The sequence below is a fragment of the Marmota marmota genome, unplaced genomic scaffold, assembly GCF_001458135.2.
Source record: "Marmota marmota marmota unplaced genomic scaffold, marMar, whole genome shotgun sequence".
Lineage (NCBI taxonomy): Eukaryota > Metazoa > Chordata > Mammalia > Rodentia > Sciuridae > Marmota > Marmota marmota.
The window spans coordinates 5590379-5604289 of record NW_026000136.1 but is presented as its reverse complement, the minus strand read 5'-3'; the positions used below and the strand labels follow the sequence as shown (position 1 = coordinate 5604289).

General features: G+C 44.7%; 1 protein-coding gene across 7 annotated transcripts in view; it reads right to left on the bottom strand.

Annotated features, from left to right (window-relative positions):
- Positions 1 to 13911, bottom strand: part of Snx8 (sorting nexin 8) — a 43737-nt gene that overhangs the window by 26084 nt on the left and 3742 nt on the right. The window contains exon 1 of one of the 7 annotated variants that reach the window (XM_048785340.1): positions 10797 to 10949. The exons of 5 other annotated variants lie outside the window; for them this stretch is intronic. In XM_048785340.1, coding sequence (XP_048641297.1) covers positions 10797 to 10869 — 73 coding nt within the window. In that variant the 5' untranslated portion in view covers positions 10870 to 10949. Of the gene's footprint in view, positions 1 to 3232; positions 3520 to 10796; positions 10950 to 13911 lie in introns of those variants that run through there. One more of the 7 variants, XM_048785342.1, reaches the window with a different exon arrangement.

The following is a 13911-nucleotide window of genomic DNA, read 5'->3' as shown; positions in this document are numbered from 1 at the left end:
TGTGTTCACACTTATTTTGTGAAACACTTCAAACATAAAGTACACATTTGCCAGTGAATGAATAGAACTACAGACTATCATGCTAAGTGAAATAAGCCAATCCCAAAAAAAAACAAGGCTGAATGTTCTCTAATATGCAGATGTTGACTCACAATAAGGGAGGGAGGGATAGAAAGAAGCTTATTTGATTAGACAAAGGGGAATGAAGAGAAGGGAGCGGGGTTGGGAATAGAAAAGACAGAATGAGTCGGACATCACTTTCCTATATTCATATATGAATACAGGACCAGTGAAACTCCACATCATGTACAACCACAGAAAGGAAAGTCAAACTCCATTTATGTATAATATGTCAAAATACCCTCCACTGTCATGTATATCTAAAAAGAATAAAAAAGAACACAAAAAAAAAGTACAGAAAATATCAGAACCTATGTATCCACCACCAAGATTTAACTGAAAATAATACTTTGCCATATACTGCCCCCCCAAAAAAATATATCTGCGCACTGGTTCTTCCCTGATTCAAGGACTCCAATCCCAAATCAATGCTGGCATTCCCAGGCAGGTCCTCCGGCTCCTTCACACACATGTCCAACAAATGCACACAAATATTGTATTTAGTTAACATGTAATAAATACACACACACACACACACACACACACCCCTCCATTGTTTTTTTTTAATATTTATTTTTTATTTTTAGATGGACACAATCTCTTTATTTTTTATTTTTATGTGGTGCTGAGGATGGAACTGGTGCTCATGCATGCTAGACGAGCGCTCTACCGCTGAGCCACAACCCCAGCGCCCCCCATTGGTTTTTAAAACTTTGTATACTGCGCACATACAGAAAAGTCCACATCAGAACCACGGACTCAGGGAATTCCTAAATGCACACAGCAGTGTAGGAGCCCAAGTGAAGAGTGAGCACCCAACACCCCCATGTTCCCTCCAGCCACTGCCCCCAGGTCATCACTGCCTTCTGATACCATGAGTTGCTCATGGGGTCACTTGTTTTTGTGCTATGAGTGGAATCATGGCATCCCTGTTCCAATCTCCTCCCACAGAGTGACGCTGTCCGTTCTCAGTCCCGTGGAGTTGGCTGCGTGCTTGTGCCACCACTATTCATTCATCTCGCTGGGGCTAGGCATCTGGAATGTTAACACATCTCTTGCTGCACATATGCAGGCGTTGCTGTTGGGCACCGAACATAGCCAAAGTGAAATTGCTGATCACAGGATTTGCATATGCTCAGCTTAGTAAATATTTCCAGTTTTTCAAAGTGACTGAGCCAATCTGCACTCCCACCAGCCAGCATCCATCTGCCTCCCAACGAGGCGAGCGCTCAGCATTTTCTGTCCTCTTCTCGCAGTCTGGGAGACCAATGCCTCTTCCAACAGTTGCAACCAATTAATTCTTGGTTTTATCTCATCATTTCCATTTACATCACAACTGCTGCCTCATATTCCTAGGATGTTGAGACTAAGTCCCTGTGGCAAGTGCAAAACATCAGAGGATTGACATGAATGTCACTGAGCCACTCGCCTTCGGCTGTTCTCTGCAGTTAACATGAAGACTAGCTTCACACAAGGATCCTGCTGCATCTCTTTTTTTCTTGGGGGCGGGGTGGATAACTAGGGCTTAAACCCAGGAGTGCTCACCTCTGAGCTACACCCCAGTCCTGTTTATTTTTATAGAGACAAGGTCTCACTAAGTTGCAGGGCTGACTTCAAACCTGTGATCCTCCTGCCTCAGCCTCCCACGTGACTGAGATTACAGGCATGCACCACGTGCTGGCAAATTTTAACTCTAATTTTAACATGGACAATTTCACATCTGTTTTCCTGCCAATGAATACTTTCCTAAGTGTTCCCCCATCCAGAGCAGGTAGAACCCAGGACCTCGTGTATACTAGGCAAGCACTTCACCACTGAGTCCTACCCCCACCCCTGAGTGGCTCTTATAGGCCCACAGGAACAATGCCACATCACTCACAAAACCATGATTTCCTCATTGAGGCTCAGAGACACCCTCTCTCTAAGGAGACCAGACCTTGAGCCAGGCCTTTAGAAACCCACTGCCACCCGCAAAATGTTCTTTTCTCATTTTAGCCATCAGGTACCCTGGGTGCTGCACCCTCATCCACCTCTTCAGCCACGCTGGCTGCCTCACTGTCCCTCAAACCCTGAGACAACCTCCCGGCCATGAACCCATGGCCAGCTGCCTCTTCTCCAATGACATTCTCCCCCCATATACCCATCAGACTAAGTAAGGTCTGGTCACCTTCGAATCTTGCCTCAGCATCACCTTCTCCATGACACTTCTCAGTGACAACATGGCCCGCATCGTCATCTCCCCCATGGCAGGTCCTGTCTTCTACCATGCTCTGTACATATCACTTACTTACTACCTCTACTAAATGTTGGCCATCACCCACTCAAGCATATTCTCTCCCAAAAGGCAGGTCTTTGTGTTTGTTCAAATCTGTATCTCAGTGATCAGGAGCAGTGCCCAGTACATAGCAGATGCTCAATAAATACCTGCTTAATGGACAAATGAAATCCAATTCATGTGAGCAAGAAAGCCACGTAACTCAAGGACTGCATTGATTGCCTAGGCAAGACCGCACCAGCAGACTTCATTTAAGACTCCTCCTCCCCTGTGATGGGAACTGTGCCTCAGTGAGCGACAGAAAGAAAGCTACTGACAAAGAGAACAGTCATCAGCAGATGCCACCAAGCTGAGCCCCAAGAGGGTGCCGCATGCCTCCCTGACAGTATCTTTCCTCCTCCTGCACCCTTGCCCTGTTCAGCTGTATCCATTTTCCCCAAAAGAATATAAGGAAGAACTTTTTTTTTTTTTTTTTTGCTACTGTGGATTGAACCCAGCAGTGCTTAATCACTGAACCACAGCCCCAGCCCTTTTTATTTTTTTTTTACTTTGAGATAGGGTTTTGCTAAATTGCTGAGGCTGGCTTTAAATTTGCAATCCTCCTGCCTCAGCCTCCCAAATGGCTGGGATTATAGGCATGCACCACCATACCCAGCTAAGGAAGAACTGGACGATATAAAGCTGTAGCATGCCACATGGACAGCTCACCCACACTGTTAGAGCAGAATATTACTGTCTTCTCTTAAACCACCATTGCAGTGGTTTAAAAGCTCTTAACTCAAAGCAAAGTATCAATTAACAACGACATGAGCTCCCTCAAAGTGCATCAGTACTTACTAGGTGAGGATGTCTGAATTGAATCCTTTCCAGCCTCCACACTCAGTTCAGACACAACTCCAACAGGGAGGTAGTTCCAAGCCTTTACAGGGACTATCACTCTTCCTTCATGCTCTCACAACTGGCTTCAGTCTCCCTTCTGAGCCCTCTCATCAATCTGCGTCATTCACGGCTTTCTCCCAAATCAGGACATACAAGCAGGGAGTTCTGCTTTCCCCATAGAGGGGAGGAGCACACAGCACCCACACCCACACCCACAAAGGGTTTCACCAGGGGCAAGTGGGTACCCACATGCAAAAGAATGAAGTCAGGCTCCTACCTCACACCATACACAAGAACCAATTAAAAATGCATCACAGACCTAAATGTGAGAGCTAAATTACAAAACACGTAGCAGGAAATAGGAGTAAATCCTCATGATCTTGGATTAGGCAAAGCCTTCTTGGAAATAATACCAAAAGCACAAAAAAAGGAACAAAATAGATAAACTGTACTGTGTCAAAATTAAAAACTGCTGTGCTTCAAAAGATACCATCAAGAAGGTGAAAAGACTCACACATTGCTGGTGGGACTGCAAATTGGTGCAACCACTATGGAAAGCAGTATGGAGATTCCTCAGAAAACTTGGAATGGAACCACCATTTGACCCAGTCATCCCACTCCTACGTTTATGCCCAAAGGACTTAAAATCAGCATACTACAGTAATGCAGACATGTCAATGTATACAGCAGCTCAAATCTTAATAACTAAACTATGGTACCAAACTAGGTGCGCTTCAACAGATGAATGGATAATTGTGGTATATATACACAATGGAATATTACTCAACCTTAAAGAAGAATGAAATTATGGAATTTACCAGTAAATGGATGGAATGAGAGAATATTATGCTAAGCAAAATAAAACAATCCCAAAGAACCAAAGGCTGAATGTTTTCTCAGATATACAGATGTTATTTCACAATAAAGGGAGGGAGAAGAGATATTTTGTTTTGGACTAGACAGAGAGGAGTGAAGGGAGAGGAAGGGGCATGGGGTAGGAATAATAATAGAATGAATAGGACATTATTACCCTATGTGAGTATATGATTACACAACTGGTGTGATTCTACATCTTGTACATCCAGACGAATGAGAACTTATACTCCATTTACGTATGATGTGTCAAAATGCATTCTGTTATGTATAACTAATTAGGACAAATTTTTAAAGAGATTCTTTAAAAAAAAGTGAAAAGACAAGCAGAGCACAGAGGCTCAGGAGGTTAAGGCAGGAGGATCGCGAGTTCAAAGTTAGGCACTTAGCAACTCAGTAAGACCCTGTCTCTAAATAAAATACAAAAAAGTTGGGCTGGGGATGTGGCTCAAGTGGTAGCGTGCCCGCCTGGCATGCGTGCTGCCCAGGTTCGATCCTCAGCACCACATACAAACAAAGATGTTGTGTCTGCCAAAAACTGAAAAATAAATATTGAAATTCTCATTCTCATTCTCTCTCTCTCTCTCTCTCTCTCTCTCTCTTTGAATAAAAAAAAGAAAGTTAAAATACAAAAAAGGGCTGGAGATGTGGCTCAGGGATTGAGTGCTCCTGGGTTCAAGTCCCAGTAGCCAAAAATAAAAGGTGAAAAGACAACTCAGCCTGATGTGGTGGCCACACTTATAATCCCAGCATCTCAGGAGCCTGAGGCAGGAGGGTCACAAGTTCAAGTCAAGTCCCAGCAACTTAGCAAAACCCTTTCTTAAAATGAAAAATAAAAACAGCTAGGAACGTAGCTCACTTGAAACCACCCAGGGATAAGAGATATGTCAAAAATATCTAAAGAATTCTTACTTTTTTCAAGACGAATTACATAATTTTAAAGATATAGAAAGGATATATAAAAGGTTTGAATGAACATTTCTCCAAAGAAGATATACAAATGGCCAACAGGCACATGAAAAGATGTCCAAACAAAGAGATGCCACTTCATACCCACAAAGATCACTATAATCCAAAAGACAAGCTGACAAGCAAGGCGAGGTGGGAATGGAAGACGGTGCAGCTGCTGGGGACACAGATGGAGGTTCTCATATGACCCAACGACTCCGCACCTAGGTATATTACCCTAGAGAAATTAAAACACCCGTCCACACAACAGTAGTCCCACACATCTGAATTCACAGCAGCTTGGTTCACAATAATCAAAAGTAGAAACAACTCAAATGCCTGTCCCTGATGAATGGGTAAGTGAAATGGGGTCCATCCATACAATGGGGGCTCATTCAGCAATAAGAAGAAATGAAGCAGCAGGTGTGGTGGCGCACACCTGTAATCCCTGTGAGTTGGGAGGCTGAGGCTGGAGGATTGTAAGTTCAAGGCCAACTTAGCAATTTAGCAAGGCCTTGTCTCAAAATAAAACATAGAAAGGGCTGGGGGAGGTAGTTCAGTGGTAGAACACCTTCTGAGATCAATCCCCAGTACCACACATACAACAGGCCACCAAAAACCATGTATTATATGATTCTATTTATATTAAATTTCCAAAATAGGCAAATCTTGAGAATTTTTTAAAAATTTTTTTAAAAGAGTAGTGACTACTAGGGGCTGGGAGGAAGAGAGGATTGAAGTGACTGCTAAAGGGTAGGGGCTTTCTTTCTGAGCTCAATTAAGTGTTTTATTGTGTGGACAATAAAATAACTCTGTGAATATATACTAAAATCCATTTAACTGTACACTTTAAATGGGTGAACTGTATATATATGAACTATATCTCAATAAAGTTGTTGAGAAATGTTTGTGCTGGTGTGGTGGCGCACACCTATAATCCTGGTGACACAGAGGAGGCTGAGACAAGAGGACTGAAAGTTTGAGGCCAGCCTCAGCAACTGCACAAGGCCCTTTCTTGAAAGATAAAAAGGGCTGGGGATATAGCCAGTGGTAAAGCACCCCTGGGTTAGATCCCCAGTACCAAAAAAAAAAAGAAAAGAAAGAAATGTTTCATAAACCAGATGTGGCAGCACATATCTGGAGGACCAGAGACTCAGGAGGCTGAGGCCGTATGGTCACTTGAGACAGACAACATCACAAGAACCCATCTCCAAAAAAAAAAAAAAAAAAGTGTTTGATGAATTTACTCTCTTCTCTCCAGTTCTCATGAACATAAACAAATTTATTTTCCTACCACAGCACAAAGCTTAGAACAGAGATGGCTGGAAATTTTGAATGAAGGTTTCTCTTGAAAAGGGAAAACACCACCCACCATCTACCTCTGAAATCCTTTGATTGTTCCAAGTGCAGACAGATTCCAGTGGATGGTGTTGCCACAAACAGTTTGAGTGGCCACGCTCATGCCCCAGGGACCTCTCAGGGGTCCACAAAGCTACAAATCAAGGGCTAGAAGCAGCCACTGAGCGCTAAGCAACAGAGCAAGTCCCTCAGTGCAGCACTTTCTCCCCTCCCACGCCTCCCATGAGCTGGAAGGCAGGTGTGGAGTATCATCTGGACAGCTAGTGCCAGAACTTGCACCAAGCTACCCAATGACACCAAAACCAGGCTCCGTCCCTTATCCTCTGCCTCATCAACACCCAAAAACACTGAGCAGGGGCACAGGTCAGATGTGCTCCACTGGTCTGTGACCATCAACAGGAGGTCCCCTCTACAAAACTGGGGGACTTCACTGTCTGCAAGAATCAAACAAGAAAACAAGCACCTCAAGTACAGGGGCCAGTGCCCAAGATCTCCTGGTTAATGGGCGTGCAGGTCAGACACTAAACACCCAGATCAAAGGACAGGCCGAGTGAGCCACCACCAGGACTGGAGTTCCCAGAAGGACTGGGCCCTTGGACCTGTCAACAGCATCCAGTGCTCATCAAGAACCAAACCACTCCCAAGCTCCCAGCTTGATCACAAACACACCAAGGAGTATCCAGAGAACCAAATGGGAACCACACACATGCGTGCGCACATGCACACAAAAACACACTCACAGACAAGCAGGACACACGCCACTTTCAGGCTGGGAGGAAGCTGGTTCTTTCCAGGGGAAGTGCGAGCAACCAGACCACAAGAGGGAAAAAAAATCACTGTTGTGCCCAAGACATGGCAAAACTGAAGAGCAGGACTGAAAACACCTCCCTCACAGATGACGCTGACACAATCCAAGAGGAAAGGCACAGCAAGGGCCACTAGACCCCGCTCCTGTGAACTCCCAAGGTGGCTTCTCAAAGAACCCATTCAGCCTCCAGGGCCTCTCATCTTGGGAATGTTGACACAGGGACAGGCCCAATGACTTTTTCCAGACTTTGAAAGAATAATTATTTTGGCCAATTTAGGGAATATTGGAATAACTGACAAAGTAGGAATTCAAAGTTCCTGAAAGAATCCTCATCTCCACTGAACAAGATGGAATCCATTTTCAATTCCTTGGTTTGTTTCTGTTGTTGACAACATTTTTTTAACCCTCTTTTTGGCTCTGGATGGTTCAGCCTGAAAGTAACTCAAGTTTCCTGGCGTCTCCTCACATCCATGTGAAAATACTACAAAACATCTGGGCGCACCAGCTATCCTAACCCCGGAGGGCAAAACGGAGCATCTGTGACCACATTAGGTGCCTCCACAAGATCTCCAGGCAGCTGCTGGCCCCAGCGAGCCAAGTGAGGTCCGGCTGACCCCATCTGCAGTGAGAGTCACAGGACTGGGACAGGCCTCCACCTTCCAGTGCCCAGGGGGCAGACAGCAGGGAATGCAACTGGCCAGAACCCAAGTCAGAGGACACAGCTCTCCCCTAGACCCCAGAGGCAGAGGACGGAGTGCTCCTACTAGAGCACTGCCCCCTATACACGACACAGCTGACCATTCAACTTCTGCAGAGCTGCCACACGAGTCCCCCCTTTCCCATCTCCACTGGGCAGTACGTTAACCCAACCTGCACAGTGGGCCCCAGCCTGCCCTTCTCCCTCGCTCCTTCCTGACCCTCAGATCACTCTCAATTCCTGCCTCCAAGACTCAAGCATTCTCTTCTCCTCTAAGAAGGTAGAGGAACAGTGCACTATCACCCTGAGATAAGGAGCCTCAGGCCAGCATCAGATTCTGACTCCTGAAAATGTGCCTTAACATCTCCCTGAGGGGCTGAGGGTGTGGCTCAGCGCTGGCCTAGCACATGCGTGTGAGGCCCTGGGTCCTCAGCACCGCATATAAATAAATAAAATAAAGGCACTGTGTCCAACTACACCTAAAAAAATATTTTTAAAAATCTCCCTATGTTCAAAACACCAGCAGTAAGAAAGATTTCTGAAAGGCAGCCCCGCCCTGGCCGGGCCTGGAGTCCCTCTGGGGCTGGAACCAGGAGCCCTGGGGGGAGACTGTGGTGCTGAAGGTACTCAGTTGCGCAAAGCTGAAGTTCACCAAAGCCTGCTTCACAACGCCTTTGCAAAGAGGGGCGCTTTCAACAGCAGGGAGGTGCATGACATCCATCCTGTGTCCCAAAGGTGCCAGTGGCCCGAGGGTCGGGGTCCTCCTTCCTACAGTGACCCCCAGGAGCCACTCAAACAGCTGGCACCACCAGAGACCTCCCAATCAAGCCTGATACTCAGAAAGCAGAAGCCAGAGTGGCACAGGATACAATCAGACACGTTCCACCAAAAGCACACCTCCCTCTAAGTCACTCCAATGTGGCCTGGAGAGCGAACGCTAAGGGAGTCCAAACCTCTCTACTTTTTTTTTTCCCTTTGGTACTTGGGATTGCACCAAGGACGCTCTACCACTGAGCCATAACCCACCCCGCCCCCCGTCCTTTTTAATTTCTATTTTAAGAGAGGGTCTCACTAAGTTGGTTAGGGCCTCGCTAAATTGCTGAGGTTGGCTCGGAATTTGTGATCCTCCTGCCTCAGCCTTTGGAGCCACTGGGATTACAAGTGCACCACCACACCTGGCACCTCTCGATTATTTGAAGACAGTACCTTTGCATCTACCTTTACTTAACATCTCAGGTTTTCCCCAAAAACTCTGTATTGTGAAATATATCACAAACACACACAGAAAGGGGTATAAAATTTCTGTGGGAAGGCTCGTGATGTGGCTCAATGGTAGAGCTCTGCCTAGCATGAATGAGGCCCAGGGTTCAATCACGAACACAGGGGAAAAAAAAAAAATTTACTGGCAGGTGAACAAAATTATACTTCAAACACATGTAACCAACATGAAATACAATGACCTCTAGCACCCCAGAAACCTCCCTTGTACTGTATCCCTTATAGATCAGACCCCCTTTCACCTACCAGATGTGACCACAAGCCTAATTTTTATGGTATTATCTTCTCTGCTTTTCATTTAAACTTTTATCACCCACATAAGCATACCCACACAACAGACCCTATTTCAGATGTGTCTGAATGTTCTAGAAATTGAAGTCACGTAGTATGTGTTTTTTGTGCCAGATGTTTTCTCAAAATCCTCACTACGGAGTAAGGGGACCCAGGAGTAAGGGGACCCAGTCTCGGATTTATGTAAGAAGTTACAGAATGGAACATCCCTCAGGTCAATCATCAGAGGACAACTCTCCAGCTCTAAAAGCCTAATGATTTTGTTTGCTAAGACTCTGAATCAACACACACAACTGATAACAGGGTCACCTCCAGGGTATGGAACTAGTTTGGTGGGAGACAGATAAGGAAGAGAAAGGTGAGAGAAACTATGTCTTTTGTACCAAAAAGTGAAAGAATAAGGACAACTTTTACATGGATTCCACTGAAAGAACCATTTCTGGAAAAAAGTGGCAAGAGCGCCATTAATTCAAATTTTATAACACCAGTACTTTAGACATACAAATATTACCTTCCTTGCTGCATGATTATGCAGACGTTAAATAGAAAATTTCAAAAACTACTTAGCGGTGCAGAAAAATATCATCTGAAAGGAACAGGCTGCAAGAACGTTCATCCGGGACACAGGAAAGAGAACTACACAGCAAGCACACAGGAAGAAAGGAAAGGCACCGAGGGGACAGCTGTGTTAATGTGGTGGCACAGTGGCTGAGGCGCCTTCACCAAGTGCTGTACTTATGGCTATATCACTTATATGACACATTCTCAATGCACCATTTCACATACTGCAAGAAAACTGTCCTACGACTGATTTCAACTCATTCGTGAGACTCCTGGGGTACAACACTTCACCAGCACAAACCAGGCTTCAGAAGATTGCTGGGCAAAAACCTGATCTCACTTCTTCAGAGCCAATCCCAACTTCCTCCAGCCCACACGGAACTTCCCTGGGCTATATTCAAATTCCACATCACTTCACTTTAGATCTGCTGAACACAAACTCTGAAACCTGTAGGGAGCTAAAAGACCCCCAAACACCTACCCACAACCCAACAGCAAAACGCCTTCAACAGTTGCCACAGAACACAGCATGAAGTATGGATCCAGGAGAACCCCAGGGGCCCCATCTGAGAGTTCAACACTGACATGTGCCCCAAGACACTTTTTATGGAACTTCCCCCCCTTATCAGGTTATGATTTTTATTAGTTCTTTAAGAAAAAAACAGAAAGTGTGATCCAGAGGGCAGCGATGCCCAGCTGGGCCCTACCTGTGGTCTCCCAGGCTGTGTGGGGTCCACACCTTGGGCTCCTGACAGCACAGCTGGTCCTGGGAGGCTGCATCCAGCACCTGCCCACCACCCCTGCAGTCTCCCTGCCACCCAGGCACACAGGATGGCAAACATCTCTTTTTGTACTTCATTTTTCTCAGGAAAGAAAATAATACTAAAACAGAATTCCCCCACCCAGAACACATCACTTTCTTGCTAACCACAAATGCTGGCAAAATCAGTTCTACATAATAATGATTCTTTACTTTAGTTCCTCTTTCTTCAAATGGACACATTTTACCTCGCAAATTGTGCCTGGGGGGGTCCGGTGAGGAAGGGGGTAAGGGGGCACCAGTAAAGACCAACTATTCAAACTTTAAAATTCCTATATAATCAAACTAAAATGTGATCCAATCATTAAAAAAAATGATAAAACGCAATTCTCTTCGTTTAAGCCTCTTTTACAGCAGATGATATTCTAGATACAGAGAGGTAAAGAAAAACAAGTTTCTGTCCATCAGAAGTTCAAATTTAAAATGTATAAAGTAGGGGCTGAGTGTGTGGCTCAGTGGTGGAGCGCCTGCCTAGCACGTGTGAGCACTGGGTTGGAGCCTCAGCACCACATAAAAATAAATAAATAAAATAAAGGTATTGTTTCTGTCTACAACTAAAAAAAAAAAAAAAAAGCCCTTGGGCCTGGGATTGTAGCTCAGTGGTGGGGAGCTTGCCTACCACCTAGCACATGTGAGGCACTGGGTTTGATCCTCAGCACCACATATAAATAAAGGTCTATCAACAACTAAAAAAATTTACCAAAAAAATTGAAAAGGTAACAAATAGAGGGAGCAGGATGCACAGGTTTTTTTCCCTTAAGGTAAACAATTGTTTGAGGCATAATTTAATCACCATAAGCTGCATAAATCTTAGTGACAGCTCAATTAATTATGACAAATATGTACACCCAGAGAAGGGGCACAACCCCCTGGGTGAGGAACTGCAAATCAGTCAGGGGTGTGAGAGCCTGAGGGAGAAGGAAAAGACAGCCACTGGGTAGGAGCTGGGTGGCAGCAAAGCCCTGGGACCTAACCACAGAGAACACAAGGATTCCCCCAGCTTCCAGCGAATGGAATGCATGGAATGCCATCAAGAGCCACACAAACCAGGCGAGGCGGGATTCTCCTATTTTTAAGATGAAATTTAGGTCCACAGGACTGTGTGAAGCTGAGCTAGGACACACAGTGGAAACTGGCATATTTTTTTATTTGTGCGTTCTGCATTCAGTCGCAGAAGATCACACTGTATGATCAGGCACACATACCACTCTTTGTTCTATTCTAAGTCACAACAGCTGAGCTTTAGAACCTGAAGGCTCCTGCAATGGACTCATCCTGCACTGCCAGGAACAGGATGCTCCAGTGGTGCTGCTATCCACAAGGAAAAGAGGCGCTACAAACTCATAAAGGGGGGAAAGAGGGCCCCATAAGAAAATGGGCAAAAGACAGAAATAGCCAAGTCAGCGACCCCAGACAACAAAATACTACAAGAATCTAAACCGTGTGCTTAACCAAGAAAATACAGACTAATACAAAAATGGAAAACCTTCTCTTTTTTTTTTTTTCTACATTCAAAGGGAGTTTTAAAAAATGATATTTAGCTGGGCATGGTGGTGCACGCCTCTACTCCCAGCAACTCAGGAGGCTAAGACAGGAGGATCGCAAGTTTGAGGCCAGCTTCAGCAATTTAGTGAGATGCTGTCTCAAAAAGAAAAATAAAAAGGGATAGGGATGTGGCTCAGTGATCAAGCACCTCTGGGTTCAGTCCCCAGTATAAAAAAAAAAACAAAAAACACACACACACACACACATTTAATTTTTTTAAATATATACAATATTGCTACTCTCATCTTTTTTTTTTACATTTTTTTTTTTAGTTGTCGATGGATCTTTATTTTATTTATTTAGATGTGGTGCTGAGACTCAAAACCAGTGCTTCCCACATGCTAGGCAAGCACTCTACCACTGAGCCACAATCCCAGCCCTACACATTTAATTTTGATGATATTACAGGGAAAGGACCCTTTTAACACATTGCTGTTCTAGTACAAGATGGTAAGAACAACCATGGAGTCTGGTGTGGTGGCAAATGCCTGTAATCCCAGTGATTCATGAGGCTGATGCAGGAGGATTGCAAATTGGAGGACAGCCTGAGAAACTTATCAAGACCCTCAGCTACTCAGCAAGACCCCGTCGCAAAATTAAAAATAAATAAAAATAAAAAGGGCTGGGGACGTAGCTCAGTAGTAAAGTATCCCCAGGTTCAAGTTCCAGTAACAATTAAAACAAAAAAAAAGGGCTGGGGATGTGGCTCAAGCGGTAGCAAGCTTGCCTGGCATGCGTGCGGCCCGGGTTCGATCCTCAGCACCACATGCAAACAAAGATGTTGTGTCCGCCGAAAACTAAAAAATAAATATTAAAAATTCCCTCTCTCTCTTTAAAAAAAAAGAACCATCAAGGAGGATAATTTGTGGGTATTTGATACAACAAAAACTATGCAAGCCCTGTGACTGAAAAAGTCAACTCCTAGGACATCTTCCAGTGGCCTGCAGGATAACAGATTCCAAATATGTCCAAATCCTAATCCTCAGGGCTTATGACTGTTAGTTTTGCATGGTAAAGGGAATTCAGGTTGCAGTGAAAATGAGATTGCTAATCAGCTGATGTAAAATTAGGGAGATTATCCTAGATTATTTAGAAGACCCAACATAATCACAGAGGTCCTTAAAAGTGGAAAAAGTAGACAAGAGAACAGGAGAGGCAGCAGCACACAGAGAGAGATGTGCACAAGGTTACCACTGGCCAAGGAATGCAGGTGTCTCTTGAAGCTGGAAAGGCAGGAAACAGATTCTACCTGGACTTCAGCCCGGTGGAACTTATTTTGGGCTGCTGACCTCCAGAACTGCGAGATGATAAATTTACATTGTTTATTTATTTTTTTTTTAAAGAGAGAGAGGTAGAGAGAGAGAATTTCAATATTTATTTTTCAGTTATCGGCGGGCACAACATCTTTGTTTGTATGTGGTGCTGAGGATCGAACCCGGGCCGCACGCATGCCAGGC